The 17970-nt window shown below is 45.8% G+C and overlaps 1 protein-coding gene across 1 annotated transcript in view; it reads right to left on the reverse strand.

Moving 5' to 3' along the window:
• PGBD5 (piggyBac transposable element derived 5) overlaps positions 1-13997 on the reverse strand; it is a 66239-nt gene extending 52242 nt beyond the window's left edge. The window contains exons 1-2 of the mRNA XM_068414609.1: positions 13777-13997; positions 13565-13680 (exon numbers count right to left, since the gene is read on the reverse strand). Of these exons, the coding sequence (XP_068270710.1) occupies positions 13565-13680; positions 13777-13997 (337 nt within the window). The remainder of the gene's footprint in view (positions 1-13564; positions 13681-13776) is intronic.
• Positions 13998-17970: the final 3973 nt, after the last annotated feature.

Consider the following 17970-nt stretch of genomic DNA (forward strand, 5'->3'; position numbering starts at 1 on the left):
AACAGCCAAAAAGAAAAGAGTTAAAAACTGGTACAATCTCAACAACAGCATTAACAGTGTCAAGTCCATTTCATATTCCTAGAACGGTTTCATATCCAGTACCCACTTTGGCAGTACCAATTCAAAAATATCCATAGCTGAATATTTTACACCCAACATCTGTCCCAGAAAGCAAGGGGGTGCTTGCACTATAATTTGCACTTAACAGAGCTCAACGTGGTTTGTATTTACCCCAGTCTAGTGGAATTGTAGGATTACTTCTGGGTATACTCTCACTCCTCTTAACCAGAAACAGCTATGCCTTGTACAGAAAGATCCAAAATGCTCTTTAACCACATGAAATGGAGATGAAGGGGAAGAAGAAGGAAGTGAGGCCAGTGCAACTTTCAGGACACGGAGATTCATGATAACTTAGGCATGCTTCAGCTGTCAGGGCAAGGATTTTGCCTTCGTTTTCAAGGCAAGTAATGAGGTTCATCAGAGAATAGGTTTCATGAGTCTGAGGATAGGACATCAGAAGCTGCAATACCTGTGGCAGAGACAAAGACATAAAAAATTCAAATCTTGCAGTTTAGTATATGTTTCTGTTTCTAATACTCAAATACTAGGAGCCCCATAACAAGAACCTACGTGAATCCAAGTTCAAGGTAACACGTTAAGATGAGAAAACAAAAACTTTCAAAGAGAAATAAGAGACCTGGTGTCCTGGTTTCATTGGGATTTTGTTTCAGTTTGTGGCCAGCCATGGTGATCAAGGCCCTTAGCAGTTAAATCCAGGGCAGCTGACCCAGGCTGGCCCACAGGTGTATTCTGTATCATTAACACCAAGTTCACTATAAAAGGGAGGGCTGGCTAGGGAGGGGTGGGGCTCTTTTTGCACTCTCTCTCTCTTTTTTTTTTTTTTTTAAAAAAAAAAAAAAAAAGTATTGCTCTTTCTTATTCCTAATGATTGCTATTCCTGGAGCAACTTGCTGCAACTCTGTAGCTAAGTATAATCGTGTGTGTTTTGTATTATCATTTATATTGGTTTCTTTATTTTATGAAATCTGTTTAATTTTAACCTCTGAGTCTCCCTCCTTTTCCCAATTCCCTTCCTTGGCCAGGGAAGGGACATTGGGTGAGAGAAAAACTGTTATTGTTTAGTCCTGGGTGTGGACTAAATGTAGACACTTGGTGACTTTAAAATAATTACTCTGACCTCAATACTCTTCAAAGACTGAATAGATTCTGGAGGAAAGACTAATCAAGGACATCAAGACAAATACAAAGCATTTGTATCATAGACAGGTCATCTTAGAATTGTTTTTATTGGGTAAGCTTCTAAGATATCACTTACAGGATAGATGAATTTATCTGTTTGGTTTCTAGCTAGGTACTTGTTAATTGGCAGCAACAGGGATGAGTCAGAGTATTAATGTTTCCTTTTTACCCACATACTTGACAGAGAGGAGTTGTCTGGATGAAGGTAGATAACTTTGGGAAAGAGATTGTTTTGTTTTTTTACTAGAACATGGAACTAGAATTGAATGTATGATCAAGACACTACTGGGCAATGCTGGGCTGATCATCCTACTAGATAGAGCTGGATTTGTTGGCCAAAATAAATCTTACAAGACTAATAATAAAAGATTTTTCTTGAATTATATGCTCAAATCAGTGACAATCTCTTATTCTGCAGAAAAGCGATGCACAACTGACTTCTAAACCAGTGGTTTTCTAGGTAGCATTAGGCAGGTTTTTAGTTATCTTTAGTGGAGATAGTGACATATTAGTACCTTTGAACAAGGAACTGCCAAGACCTTACTTGGAACCCTGTGCAGTTTGTCAACAAATATTTGATCCTAAGCTGGGAAAGACAGAACTACTACTAGAAGAAGTAGGGGTGTATTCTTGCAAGGGAAGATTGTGAAGAAACATGTTACTTTCCCATTTTCAGCCCTGGGGCAGGGGGGAAGCAAATCTTTTAAATATACTTGAGGTAAATATCAGGAAAAGAAAAGATCTAAGTGCCAAGAGTACTCTTTGCAAGATGAAACAATTTTGCAATCCTCACAAGGAAGTGAAGAAACAACCTTCTTATACCCAGTCCATGAACTGGAGAAACATGGAGTAGACATTCTGTTGTCCTTGCTTGCCAAGACATCTGTTACATGGTCATCAGTTATTGCAGATGTCTGGACTATGAACTTAGCTGGGCCGATTCCAGACCTGTGCTTGTCTTCCTCCACGTATCCATTCTCATGGTCCATTGAGGTTTGTATCAGGATTCAGCTGCAAGGAGGCTCTTTGTACCTCAAAAACAGTCATGGACAAGCAAGTACAAACTTAGTTACTGCATCATCCAGTGGTGCCTAAGTGCCTCCCAAGTGTAGCATTGCTAATCTCAAGTATTTGGGTAATGTTGTGTTGAAGATTCATGGACACACAACTCATTACCATAGAAGTGAGGGTGAGAGCAATACCCTAAGTAACTGTCAAATGCAACTGGGCCACTTTACTGTGGCAAAGGAAAGGAGGGAGTTTCACCTTAACAGATCAGGAGGCCTTCTGTGAGCACACCGCTCCTTCCCACAAGCTATACAGCTTTCTCTCTGCTCCCAAAGCAGATGCAGGAGATGCAAGTAGGAAGTCTTTTGCATAGCACTCCAACATACAACATGCCACAAAGCAGCTTCTCTAGTGTTTGCATTTATCTTAACCAATCTAAAACAGAGGAGAAGAGTGCTAGAAGGGACCTCAGGAAGTCCTGTAGTCCAGGCCTCTATCCCCATTCAGCACACATACTGGGTGTCAGTTTATTACAACAGGTTAGTGCCGCTTGTTCTTAGGTTTCCACTGACATGCCTCATGTCTTCTGCAGCACTGCACTGTCTGTTTGAGAGTTTCTATCAATCATGTCTGATTTAATTACTCATCAGTTCAATTTATACCTGTTATTCCCTATATTCCATTTTCAGAGCAGATAAGGCAGATAATTCCCTTTCCTATAATAGCCCTTACTTATCCATATGGCCACTTAGCTTAAAAACAGAAAACTGAAACGTGGTCCAGTTAGTAGATTTTTCTGCTTCTCAGTCCTTTCTCTTCACATTTGACTATTTGCTTCTCACCTGGGTTGGTGATCCAGAATCTCTCTCCTAAATGGCAAACCAGTCTCGTTGCAAGTCTTGTACACTCTGTTTGGGTTATCTGGGGAGGATGTTTGCCTTTTCACAAAAACATGACACTGAGTCACATTTGTCTGGTGTTCAGCTTCAACCACCAGCTCCTTTTCCACCTAAACAGTTCTTCCCCTCCATTTTCCACTTCTGCTGTTAATCACTGCTGCCTTCACACTAAGCATTTCTCTCTTGCATCACGCCCCTTTTATTCCCCCTGGGCTATTTCAGGTTGTCAAGAACCTTGCAAATTCTCAGCCTATCCTTCAATGCACATGGAGTCCCTTCCAACTTCATCTTATCTAAAAGTTTAATAAACAAATTCATAAGTCCACCTCCATTTACCAAGGCAGTTTCAAATTCTCATTTAATAAAAAAAAAAAAGTAAATAAAAACTTCCATCAGAACATTTAGGCTTTTGCCAGATCTTTATGCAACACCTTTTTTGAGATACTAGGCCAGACCTTATTGAATTCAAATGGAGACAGAAACAGACATTTGCAGTAATGACAAGTTTAGTGAGAATACCTGACAGGGACTAGATTGTATTTATTCAGTCAGATGTTTCTGCATCTGCCTGCTTCTCTCCCTTGTATATTTTAATCTCTGCAAGAAGGTGTTTGTTGCAACAGATAGAGCGTAACACAAAGTGGAGTGCAAAACTCAGGCCTAGTAATGCAGAGATAGCTCCCGCCTCAAGAAGTTGCCTCTGATTCATTACAGGAAATGAGGAGGTAAGCCTGACAGGGAACGCAGTGACCATGGTGGGCCTCTGCAAGGCTCAGGTAGCTCCTAACTACACACAAACACTCCACGTACCAAAACCACCACAAGCTGGTACTTTGTTTCATACACAAGAAATAAACAGCAAAGGTAATTTGAACTAAAAGGGACTTAGAGGGCACCTATGAAATAGAAAGGTAATGAGAAGACAGCGCTATCCCCTAGTCGCCCTGTGGCAGCAGCCAGGCTTTCCATGGTTGATGAGGGAGTTGGCTGCCAAGAGCCCAAGCTGTAGGGACAGGGAAAGGAGAGCCCAGAGCAGGCGGGAAGTGGTCTGGAAGAGCAGCCCAAACAAGCAGCGCCAAATTCCTTCTCAACACCTTTTTTGTGGAAAAGACATTACAGAAAGTCACGGCTTTTGCCAAAGAGTTTGTTTCAAGGAGCTACTGTCAGGGGCACCACCAGGCTTGACTGTCCCTGCCTGGCCCCCCTGGCCCAGGACCCCATTACAGCCCCTGGGGCTGTCATTCCCTGTCCCAGCAATGCCCCAGCAGGGCTGGTCTCCAGCTCCCCGCAGCCTGGCCATGGAAGAGACCCTGGCTGACAGGCCCTGCCCTGACAGACCCCCATGGGGACCCCCCAGGCCCCATGTGGCACCATGACAGGTGGCTGCTGTAGAGGCTTGACAAGCTGTTCTAGACCATCTCTGATGTCAGTTTAAGTGTGAGTCATTACCCAGTAGTACAGAAGCAGATGAAGAAAGGCCTTTTTTGAGAGGGCCGTTCCTCGTTTATCAAGCACAACCCTGTCCAGTGGAAAGAGTAGGATGTCATTTACTCCAAAACCCATCACTCTTTTCCCAGTGGGCGGATTCATGATATGCTTAAAGCTGCTTCCTTTCAATACCTTTAAAAGAAAGGACTGAGACTATTTGCAGCAATGTTAGCACCATGAAAGTAGCTACAGATCACTCAAAGGCAATCCAAGTCTTAGTGCTTAATTTCTTTTAATCTCAAACCAACGACAAGAGGGTACTAATGCAGATCTGGGGCCCCCACCATAAGAAGGACACGGAGCTGTTGGAGAGAGTCCAGAGGAGGGCCACGAAGATGATCAGAGGGCTGGAGCACCTCTCCTATGAAGACAGGCTGAGAGAGTTGGGGCTCTTCAGCCTGGAGAAGAGAAGGCTCTGGGGAGACCTCATAGCAGCCTTCCAGTATCTGAAGGGGGCCTATAGGAAAGCGGGAGAGGGGCTTTTTACAAGGGCAAGTAGTGACAGGACGAGGGGGAATGGTTTTAAACTGAAAGAGGGTAGATTTAGATTAGATATGAGGAAGAAATTCTTTACTGTGACGGTGGTGAGACACTGGAACAGGTTGCCCGGAGTAGTTGTGGCTGCCCCCTCCCTGGCTGTGTTCAAGGCCAGGCTGGATGAGTCTTTGAGCAACCTGGTCTAGAGGAAAGGTGTCGCTGCCTGCAGCAGGGGGGTTGGAACTAGATGAACTTTAAGGTCCCTTCCAACCCAAACCATTCTATGATTTCTATGATCTCATGAGTATAAACCTTCAGACATTGTATTTTACTTCATCTGAAACCAACCAATAACTACATAACAGGACAAGTTTATAACTAAGGAGTAACTATGCTGGCTAAGAAATGAGTCTTCAGTTTAAGGAGGTCTTCTCATTTGGTGATCCCATTCAGGAACACAGCCCAGCAAGCCAGAAGCCCTTTGAAAGGCTAAATAAGAATTTATATCCACATATGTATTTATATCCATAATGTGGCATATCCAGCATGACAGATATAAGAGCACCTTCCATTTTTCAAGATAATCTTGGGAATCCCTCGCTCCAAACCAATGGTAGTTCATTTTCACTAGGCTACTGCAAGTGAAGGTTTACAGACCACCACCCTGCCCTCTGGGGAAGGCTGGCCACCTCTTGCCTCCCAATCCAGTTGAACTGTTTTCCCCGTACTGGGGCAGAATAAGTAAAACTAGATCCTCATCCCAAATGCCGTAAGCCATATGTGTAAGTGCATACATGTATGAGTTTCAATACATATAACCTCTTCAAAGTAGTTTTTCAGGGCATGAACTGACAAGATTACCATTGCCCAAACCCTGTATCAGCAAGGTGCATCCAGCAGCAGGCAGCACCATGATATCAATGGGAACACCCACATTCTGACCCCATATGGCACACTACAAGTGCTACTCACTGGGAAGTTAGCCAGCACCTACCTTTCAAAAAAAGCACAGATGACTATACATGCTGGATAGTCAAGACTTTCTACAACAGTGAATTTCTTAAGTAACTTAAAAAGAGAAAGATATTCTCGTTTTTTGCTCCCATTTAATCTTTCATACACACCCACCTCTCTGCCATATGTAATCAGAAATGAATCACAGTTATAACAGTAGCTGCTTTGAGTCTTTTTTTCTGCTTTTTCTTCACTAGAAATAACACTTCCATTTGTGCCCACTGATGGGCTCATTGTGTCTTTTCTCTCAGTCCAGTAATCCTCCTGTCCAACACACAGCTAATTCCCCCCCATCCATACAGACATACACGATACTCTTTGCTTCTGTGTCTCCTGTGTATCCCTCTCTGACATGATTTTTGCATCCTTACAGTGTGCCTCATCAACTACACTTCAGTTTGCCCAGTTTTCAACTGCACAGCTACAGCTTTGTTTTGCTTGCTGAATAGAAGTTGCTTGGTATTGTTCTTTGTCGTTCTTAATAGCAAATACAGTTTGTCAATACAGGTCATGTGAATCCCTCATGCTGTCCAAGAAAGCAGAATCAAAAGCATGTTTTCTATCATGTGCATTAATACCAGTTGTCTTCATAGAGCATCAGGAGATAATCCAGGAGTAATTTATACTAAGCCAAAATAAGCTAAGGAGCCTCCCAAGCCTGTTTCCCTGCAGTCCCTCAGTCAAGAAGCTCTGGCTTCGTTTTTAAAAGACCCACTCAGTTATGTGTCTGTTCATTTTCAGATAGAGCCAGTGACTGATTAACATACTGTTCTTTAAGGAATATGAAGTGGGAGCTTGGATAAGCTCTGAGAAAGGATGCTTTGCCACAAGGAAATGAGATGTCAAATGCTAGTATTCTCATGCGTTCATCTTAGCCATGCATTCCTTTTGAGTCCATCTGTTCTGCTTTCTAATAACACGCCCAATTTTTGGCAGTATTCGGAAGGATGAGGTATTTTAGGGATTATATTCCCCTGACCTCTAGATAAGATGTGTAGCTGTATCCACTATTATCTTCCCTTTGGGAAGCACCTTGTATTTCCAACCTGCTAAATCCACCTGCTCCAAAATTTTGGAAACTTGAGCACGGGAGGGAAACAAAACACCTACATGAACAAGCACACCTAAGAGAAATTTCCAGCTTCTTGTAAGTTTATGGCATCCAGGACAGCTTCCTGTGACCTGGCAGTCTATAAAGGATTAGCAAGCCAACTCCACTCTTCCATCCTCCTTAGACTCAGCAGAGAGGCTAGTTTCCTCTCCAGGTTGACTTGGAGGGATGCAGACAAGGAAACTGTTTGCTGTGCTGTTTCTGTGATGTTGACAAAAGGACATGAGTAGCTGTAGGAACTAATCTACTTCTAAATGACCCCATCAATAGCTGCAAGGGGAAAAGACTCATTTGACAGAGTAAATACGGAGTAAATATGCTTTCTCTCTGTAAAAGGCTGGTCGGTGTCTATGGAGAAGACTTTGATCTGCAGTGCTTATAGGCTTTCATGTCTCAACTACTGACCAAAACTGGTTCTCTGTACAAAAGCAGAGAAAAACAGAGTTTTTGCCATGAAGTTTATCAACACTAGGTTATTCCCCAAATGCATGTTCAATAGCAAAGCTATGGGCAAAAGAAGGAAGGGAACACAGATAGCTAAGTTGCACTAAATTTTAGAATCAGTAAGGCTGTCGTGTCATGCCCCTGCATCACTTCAGTGATGACAGAAGCAGGAAAATGTGCTCTAAACTCAGTAAAACCACCTGAAAAGCACATTTAGATTTCATAAGACATATGAGATAGTAAGCTTTTGCATAATTCACTTATTTAGCAAAACTTCAAACCTGTAAGTCATCCTAGAAAGGATCTGCAAAGTGGTAGTGTACATCTTTATGATGTATTTATCATAATGACAGCATCACAACACTCCTAGGAAGATATAAGTAATTTGTACTTAGAATGCAAGAAGAGATTATATAGATACACAAATTTTTTTCCAGTATTTTCCACGGTTATGCAAGTCAAAAGCAACTAATTTCTCTGATGACATAAGTAAGCAAGAACAAGTCACATCAGCAGCACTTTATCCACTTACAGTCAGAGAATTTGGCCCAGATATTTCTGAAGCAGAATCTCCCATAAGGAACTAAGTAGCTTTCATAGCTTTTCTTCCACCTTTGGAATCTTTAAGTATTGACCTCAATATAATAAGACTAAAGCCTTCGGATTCAATTCAGGACTTGAACCAAGATCACCACCACTGTTAGACTGTGGTGTGTATATGGCCCTGTTGTATGGCCCAGCCTGACCCAAGAGCTCTTCCTCCAGTCTCCCTGCTGCCTTCCCATCTGCCTTTCCACACTCCTGGGAAGATTATGTGCATTGGATCTCCCCCTGAATCCTGCAAAGACTTTCTACAACTCTCTGGCCAGTTACAATTATAGCCATTCAAATAACAGGTAAAAGCCTTTCTCGCCTTACCTATATCACTTTCCTCTCCTTTGATTATTTAACTTTAACTGAATTGTTTAGCTATAATAGAACTATTTAGAACACAGGTCAAATGAACAACTCCATGCTATATCAATATATATTGTACTGTATGATTCACTAGACACTAACTTGAAGGAACTAAATTAATTTTCCTTATTTAACATTCATAAAATAACAACACTACTGAAAAAAATCCAATCATGAGTGAACTCTTATCAGCTGACATGCTGACGCAAACACTTGTGATTAAACATAAGGAAAACCTTTTTTACTGTGAGGGTGGTCACAACCTGGAATTTAAAGCTGTGCCTTGCTTCCTTGACTTTATCTGGAACATGCTACCATCCTGCACGCAGGCATTTCATCTCTCAAATAACATACCCTCCCTACTGCAGAAGATCATCTCTCATGTGGCAGCCATGATGGAATAAATGACTGTCTCCCACAATCTGGTCTTCCTGGAAAAGAACATTCTCCTTTAAAAAAAAAATTAAAAACTACTTTAAATATTCATTTAAACCTCTTCAAGGTGACAAGGAGAGCCTGATTGCTAAACACAGTCTCTGCAACTTCTCCCTGAGAGCATGCTGTTCTACTGGAGTGTGTTCTTCAAAGATGGTAACTTACAGCACATTTAGTGTTTCAGAGAAATACTCTGGAAATCCATAAAAAGCTAGTTACACTCTCTAAATGCAACTTGAAGAGGAGCTGCTATGCTCTTTCAGCAAGGAATATTCTTAACATTTTGTCCTCAGGTCTAGGCTTAAGAACAGGGTTTGGAGGGCATAGAAAATGAAGAAAACAGTAGCACCAATGGGCTGTAACTTCGAGAACTTCAGCATTAGCTTTTGCTCAGACTTCCCTGCTATTACTGCCACCCTAAAACATTATCCCTAACAATAGGAAGTGCTCTGACATCTGAGGTCCAATTTTCTGGTCACTGAACTATATGGATATAGCAAGCATTGGACCCTAGGAAGAGCTGGGGTCCACCAGCTACCCCAGTTCAGGAACTCAAGCTGCAGCAATACCAGGATATTTGCACTTTCTAAGACCCTCCACAAAGAAAGGCAACCATCAATAGTGCCTCTATCCATTACGGACTATTAAGTCTGAGGCAGGAGCAAACAGAAATCAAGAATTTGCGTTGAGCTACTGGCACTTACTAGCTCGTCTCTAAAGTAATAATAGTTGCTCACTTGGTCTCTCCATTTCCACTATGCTTCCCCTGTCCTAGCAGCAATTTGTTCTCTTATTCTTTCTGCATTTCCACAACTAGCTCTGTCCTGCCCTCAGAGGAAGGGAAGCCAGAAGGAGCCCCAGCTATCTCTCCTCCCAGAATTAAAGTACTGTTTGGGCAGAGGTCAGATCTCCTTTCCTAGGAGCCTATCTATCTGTAGGTTCACTTCCCAACAAATCAGTTCTGCTTCCCCCTCACAGTGAGGTTTGGAGAGAATGAGAAGGGAGATGCCAAAACATGCCTGGATCCAACATTTGATCAGGGATGTCATCACCCTTTTAAATACACATGTTGACCTACCTAGGGACCTGCTGTAGCCAGGCACTCTTTGTGAAGGGAAGGCATTTCAGCAACTGCCTCCAAGACCTTCTATCCACTACACATATCCCAGTACCTCAGAACTCATGTTACTGTTTTGATATTTGTGACAGGCACTTGAGCTCCCTTGTTCCCTTAACCTATTTTAATCAGAACTACACAGTGCCACTAGTTAACAGTTTAAAAATCAGGGCATCACAACATCAACAACATTTTTCTCAGCAACTAAAGAGAATGGTTTCACAGGACAGCTTAATGGGAAATAACACAAAGTGCCGGCAAGCCACCTGTTCTAACCTCTGTGTTAAAGTTAACAGCTATTTTGGATTTCCACAAAGGAAGTCAGCTAAGGCTATTAATGTGTTTTTTTTCTCCCCAGGGAGTCTAAGCACCCACTATTTTCGTTAAATGGAACAGGAATAACAGTAAATGTAGATCCCTGAAGAAGGGGCAGAAAATAAAAATCAGCGACACAAACAGCACAGCGTTGCGTAGCGATGCCATCCAGTCACTTCTCTCCTGACCCAGAAGTCAATCCAGACCTTTGCCAGTTTGTCAGAACGTGCCACATGGGCAAGGCAGGCGTCACCACAAACACACAGTGACCGACTGCAGATTGAGGCGATACTGAACCATCCAACACTGCCAGCAGCCCCCAGCACATCTGGGCCTCTAGTATATTTTTGAGACGAAGTATCAGTTAGCCTGTCTATGCTCAGGACTAATTCTAGGGATAGATACAATACTGCTTTAAGACATCAGTTCAATATTGAGGCTGGGGAGGGAAAGGCAGTATTAAGTAATTTACTCAAAGAAAAAAAAAGGAAGTGATAGTATTTTCTACTTGTAGTTAAAAAACCCACAAGAGTTTTATAAGTGGCTCTTCATTTTTTTTCTTGGGAGCGATAGCTCATTCTCATTAACTAACTTAAACCTTTTCCTCCTCCACACCTTCCCTTTCATGAAGAGGCAGTCTCCCAAACCGAACAGCTTGACACTAGGTTTGATCCTAGTCTGATTCAATGATTTATTTCCAGCACTGACGTAGCTAAAGTCTCATGGGACTTCAGTCCACAAGGACATTCGTCTTCTGGCATCAGATGATATCAAGTACTTGCCACTAGGATTCTTCTCTTGAGATTTTGGCCAAAAGGCTGCACCGGGAAGTTTCGGTGCTAACCAAGGACAAGTTTTATCTCAGTTTCATGAAAACCTCTTCCTTTTAAGCTCAGAACCAAAAAAGAAAGGATTCTGACATCCAACACATTGGAACTGAGAATATGGTTTTGTTAGTGCTCTGTGTCTGACCCTGCATTTCTTCCTTGTACTCCATTAGTGACTGAAAGATGTGCCATCACTACAAGGGGTAACTGTCTTCACCTCAGTGGAGACCTTTTCCTCAGCAGGTACGATCTGAACTCTTGGGTTAGAACAGCACCCAATGAAGCGACAATGGTGCCAGTACAATATGTTCAGTGCTACTCCTACTATGACATATAAAATGGTCTAAAACCAGTTGATCTACAAACTAGAATTATAAGAGCTTAGTTATATACAATGAAGTTGTTTCCATAGCTTGGAATTTCAATAGTCAAAATAAAAATATCACAGAGGGTACATGTTTCACACATATCAAATCATGACACTAACTGGACTTCTGCCAAACCAAACCACCACGCTATGAACAGCATCTGTCATCATGATCAACAGAATGAAAGGGCAGCACCGACCTCTTCTCCATGTATTACTAGGAGAAAATATTCCCAGCAATTCACAGAAAATATTCACCTTCCTCAAGAGACATCTGCATCTATTTCTGACAACCATAAATCAGACTCCTTTATTTCAAAGGAAATATGAATTTGTGAATTAATAGGTCATCAACTTAATTCTTTTCCAAAACAGCATTAAAATGCTGATCCCAGTTCTGTCTATGTTAAAATGGATATTACCATAAAGTAATGATATGAAGAAATAAGCCAGCAAAGGCAGAGAAATTAAGTGATAATAGATGCTGAAATAGCATCACACCATGAGGCCTGTGGTCCAGAACCTGATCTTGGATATGCTTATGCATAAGAATCATTGATAAAACTACAGAGTTCTTTAAAGAGGCACATCAGCCTGATATTTAAACATTTTACGGAGTCTAGCTATTACTAGAGATAGACGGAACTTCTCTTTGCACATCCATCAGAAGCATGGCAGAACTTTCTCTGGGCTCCAATGCTAGCTCCGCCTTACTCCCCCATCCCAAGTTGCTTCCTCAGATAGGTTTCTGCCTGTCCCATTGCACAACTTTCAGAACACTACACCAAGTGTAGCAGCACTCTTCTGCATTTACCTTTTAACAGCAAAATGAAGGAATTAAACACTACAAGAAAAGCAGTGAAGACAAGCAACCTCAAGACAGACAAACTGTCAGCTCGGTTGAGGATGACAGCAATCATCACCTCCTGATCTGAAATGCAAATGTTTTATTTCACATCCCAGGTCTTCATAACCATTAACCTTTTTTTTTGCAAAGCCTTGCTCCTACTCAGTTAACTTGGTTATTGAGGCCTGCAGACCTCATATATGTTATAATGGCTCCCTAGGCAAACCAGTGGTGCAACTTGCTACACAAGTCAGTCCACAGAGATCTCGGTGCTGTGCACTGCTGCTGTATGTCATGTCACGTCATTTTACTACTCTCTTGGTATTCACCCTGCCCAAAAGCCATGCAAGAAGGGTTAAGGTTAGGGACGGCCACACAGAAAGCCTCGCAGATGGAGGGAATCCCGGTCCCATTCCCAGAGCCCTTCTGCCCAGCGCAGGGCAGGTCACCCGCCTCGCCCAGATCCGCAGCTTCCCCACCTGTAAGCAGGGACGAGGAGCCACCCGCCACACCGGAGCACAGCCAAACGCCGGCCCTGCGCAGCACACCCTGCTCCGGGGAGAGCCTGCCCGCTTCCCGCGGGGATCCTCGGGGCTGCCTGCGCTCGGGGCACCGCTACAGAGCCGGGGAGGGACGCCTGTGACTAAGCACACGCCGCCTGCCCTCGCCCTCCCGCTCACTGCCTCGGCCAGGCTCTTCCCGCACCAGCGCAGCCGGCCCTGGGCACCAGCGGCCTGACAGCAGGGCCGCTCCCGGGAAGGCACCGGGCAGGAGGCACCGGGCAGGAGGCACCGGGCAGGAGGCACCTGTCGTCTCGTCCGCCCCCGAGGCCAAGGGCCGGGCACCAGCCCAGGACGACAGCCGGGACTGCAAGGTCTTCTGTCCCCGCCGCGACCCAGGCCTCGGTGCCGCGCTCCGGGGCACCGCCGCTCCCAAGGGCCGCCCGGAGCCTCCCGGCCCCGCCACCCCCCGCCCCGGCAGCCCGCCCTCCGCCGTACCGCTGCCATCCTTGAAGTGAGGGGGTGGGACGTCTCGCAGCGACCGGGTCCAGCCCCCCTTCTCCGCTTCCTCCTCCTCCTCCTCCTCCATAGGGCCGGGGCCGCCGGGGACGGCGCTGCCGCCGACGACCTGCCGCTGCCGCCGCCGCTCCGCCGGAGTGGCCACCGCCCTGGGGGCACGGCGCCGGGCCGCCCTGCTCCGCAGGCCCGGCCCCTCCGGGCGCCCCTCGTCCTCCTCGTCGTCCTCCTCGTCCTGGGAAGAGGCGGCGGAGCGGGAGTCAGCCGAGGTGCTGTAGAAGGGGTTCCCGCTGCTGTCCTGGCCCGACTCCCCGAAGACGTCGTCGGAGATCTGCAGGCTCTCGTAGCGGGTGCGGGCCGCCTCCAGCAGCGACAGAGCCTTTCTCCGCGCCGGCCCGCCGCCGCCCTCCGCCATCATCTCGGCCGCCGCCAGCAGCCGCCCTCGCTCCCCTGGGCCCGGCTCGGCCGGGTCCTGCGGCCGCAGGCAACAGCCCAGCAGCAGGAGCGGCTCGGGCACAGTGGCGGGCAGGCAGGGAGTGGGGAAAGCCCCGCCGCCGCCGGGGCTGAGCCCTGCCTCCCGCTCCCGCCCGCACCACCCGCCCCTGTGTGTGTGCAGGGACATGGGGGGAAGGAGCCAGCTCAACATCTCCAAGTACCACATCCAGCCAATTACCGCGGCAGTCCGCGCCCGGGAGGTGGGGTTATATGGGCGCCGCGGGCCAGCGCCGGCCGCCCACCGCCCGCCCCGCCGCCCGCCGCCGCTCCGCCCATTTAAAACCACAGCGCCGGCTGCGCCGGAGCCGCCGCTGCGCGCCGCTGCCGGAAGGGGGGTCCCGGCGCCTCTGTCCCCCGGCGCCCCGGCCCCGGCCCCAGCCCCGGCCGGAGCTGTCCGCCCGCTCGCGGTGCTGGAGCCGGGTAGGGCAGAGGCAGGAGCGCCCCCGGCCCCGGCCCCGGGTCTCTGACCCCGGCTGGAGCTGTCCGCCCGCCTGCGGTGCTGGAGCCGGGTAGGGCAGAGGCAGGAGAGCTGGCCTCGCTTCCTGCAGGCCCGTCAGTAGCGCCCAGTGTGCGGGGAGCGGGATGAAGGGCTCCCGCGGGCAAGGGGCCGCCGACGGGGCCTGGCTGTAGGGGCTCCCCACAGCTGGCGCCTCCCCGGGGAGGAGAAAGGCGCTGAGGTAGGGCCTAGGTGGGTCAGGGCCTCGATGGCATGGCCAGCGCCACACCAGCTCATTATATCTTCACAGCAGGTGGGGGAGCGCAAGCAGGGACATGGCACTTGGGGCCCTTGTATCACTGCCCCAAAACAGGGCACAGAGCTCCAGCGCTGTGGCGGCCCTTAAAGCAAAGCAGGGAAGGTACTGGAGCACAGGGCTGTGGGGCACCAGGCACCTGGGCCCCACCAGCCAGGTGCTCACCGGCTGCTGGGCCTGCCACCCAGTTCGGGCTCTGAGGGGGCTTTGCATGGGCGTGGGGTGAGGCGCATGCTCCTGCCCATTGCTGGATCCAGCACTGAGCATGCTGCAGGTTGTGGGGCTGAGTGGTTTGGTTTCTCGTGTGAGTACAGTGTAAAGTAACCATTCTTCCAAAATTGCCACTGATTTAAAAGCAGCATGGTAGCACAAGAAAAATGAAGGAAGTGAAAATACCCGTGCCCTCACTGGGTTAGGTAAACATGCTTCAGAAGTATCCCTGGAGTAATCTAAGGATTTCATACAGCAGCTGAAGCCCCTGGTTGTGCCGCAGTCAGAACGGTCTGTCTGATGTTACAGGAATGTTTGAAATCTCTGATCAAGGTTTATTATTATTACTATTGGCATCCTACTGTGCTGGTTACTGTACAAACACTCATTAAGAAGACAGTCCCTGTCTCCCTTCTCACCAACAGCAGTAGCAGCTATCAAGCCTACCCTTTCGCAGCAGTGCTTTCAAAATAAACGGTAATCAGATTCTGTGGATTGATTGTATGCAACGGGGAGGGGAACACATTATTTACATTTTTTGATGCAAACTTTCAGTGTGGGTTGATCTGAAGATTGTTAGTGCTATGGATTTTACAAATTTTATAATACTGATTGTTTCTGTCTTTAAACAATGAAGATTAACATCCTTCTGATGATTCTCAAGGACTCTAGCACAACCTGGAATATGATAAAAGCTGGACTGTGTAGGTATTTAAAAGACCAATCTTATGCTCAGGTATTTTTAAATTGCAATGAATTCATTGGAACTTTAAAATTCTATGTAGTTCATACAGCCAAATCCAGAGAAAAGAATCCATCTCTTGTGTGTCTTTAAGCAAACAGAAAAGCCCAGTGTAATTTGAGGGGTGAGATTTAAGCCATATTTCTACTTTGAAAAATCTCATAAGTGTCTTATTGATTATATTAAGAAATTAACTAAGTTTATATACAAATGGATTTTTAAATTTTTTTTTACTGCAAGCTCTGCCAACTTAGACAGTAACTCAGGCATCACACTGCATTCGTTTTGTCTCCTTGCTCACCCGAAATCATAGCTCTGTCAGCCGAACTATCCTTTTAATTGCATCCATGCCACCATGTGTCTTCAGAATACCCTGATGGGAAGGCATAACTGGACTTGCAGAATTTTTCTTGCTGGCAATGACGAGCGACCTCATGCATCCAGTTTGCTGGGTTGGCATGTAGAAAACCACAGATTACTCTTCACAAATGTTGTCTGGTTTATATACGGTCCCCATAAAACAAAAAATAGTGGTGCCGTGTGTCGACCTTCTCACACAATGGTTTTTAAGACTGAAAAAAATACTTTAAAGATGTTGACAGGTTCTTTGTACTACAGCCACTGAAATAAACTTTTGATTTGTGAATGGATGGATCTTTCCATCCAGATGATGTAGAATTCACCTCAGCATCCAGGTTCTATGGGAGTGTCCATGGACACTGAAATGTCTTTAAACTTGTTATTTTTCAGTAAAATACAACAGTGGGAAGGACTGCTCTGAAGTTCAGGACAGAAAAAGAAGGTTTATCAAAATGGGCTCAGAGTAAAAATATTAATGGAAACAGTCCAGAGACTGAAGAAGCCCACCCAGACTTCTCTAGCTGCTGGTTGCAGCAAAGACAATTTCTCCCAACTCTTGCACACCACTCCAAAAGCAGGCTCCCATTGCAGCTGGCTGAGGCACACTGCCAGGACCTTGCGACCTAATGGCAAGCTAGATGTCCTTTTTCTGAAGGGCATGCTGGATGTAAGAGCTCTGGGAGTCTCCTCCCATGCACACTCATGAGCCTTTTGTTGGTGGAACATTCTCCTCTTTCAGCCTAGTCTGTGCAAAGACAAGTAGCTCTTCTGCCTGTCCCACAAGTGGAGAAACTGCCTTAGTCTCTCATGCATGCATGGGAGCATAAGGTCACTTTTCTGAGATAGGACTATAGAGGCTCCCACGCAGGGCTATGTGCCTAGGGTTTTGGCTTGCCTTATGGTCTAAGACATAGCTGTGCATGTGTTCCTCTCAGACCAGCCATATAAACTGCTAGTTGGAGTACTGTAACCCGAAATGAGGGTTCTGGCTTGTGAAAATTGCCACATGTGACATGTTAGTAGTCATTTGATCCCAAATGATTGTGGAGAGGCAAAGATAGGACAGGTGGTTCTAAAAATGGTCTCATCAGCCCACTGGGTTTTTATGAACAATAGAGAAAAACGTCACCAATGGTGGTTTGCAGTTGAAAGAACTAATTATATAGACCTAATGGAACATTATAAACATGGCTGTGTTTTCTTTTTAATCACTTATACTTGTGTTTACCTGCTAGAAAATGCTACTAGATTAAACGGACTTTTGTATCCATGGCAACCTGTGGATCCACTTTTAATTTGTCTACAGAGAAAATGTTTGGGTTCTTTTTCCTTGATGTTTTTTTTGTTTTGTTGCAATAGCAATGGTGCCTTCTGTATGCTCCTTGTGACCCTGCCAGCCTTCAAGGTTAAGACTATGACAGGCCTTCTTCATCCTGTGCAAGAAGTCATTGAAGTCTTTAACACTTCCCTTGCAGCCCCAATGGGCAACTGTCAGTGGCTGATGCCTTAAATTATCTTTCAACCAAGTGATAAAATATTTTGAGGAAGACGCACGTTGGATCACATCATGCATAGCAGAGCCCACTGAGCAGTGTTAGCACTAGTGGTCAGATGGTTCTTTGCATTCACTTTGCACAGTTTCAAACCTTGTCCAGCTTCTGCTGCAGCCAAAGGTACCATAATCCCATTGCCCTGATCAGTGTGGTCTCTGCTGGGAGTGGGATTGGGCCCTTAGTTTCTTGGTTGGGCTGCTGAGGAAGACCACTTCAGTTTCACAATTGCCTGCTTTGGTGGTTCTGTAGCTCCCATAAATCGACTGTGGGTTGTCT

The sequence above is a fragment of the Nyctibius grandis genome, chromosome 1 (genome assembly GCF_013368605.1).
Source record: "Nyctibius grandis isolate bNycGra1 chromosome 1, bNycGra1.pri, whole genome shotgun sequence".
Classification (NCBI taxonomy): domain Eukaryota; kingdom Metazoa; phylum Chordata; class Aves; order Nyctibiiformes; family Nyctibiidae; genus Nyctibius; species Nyctibius grandis.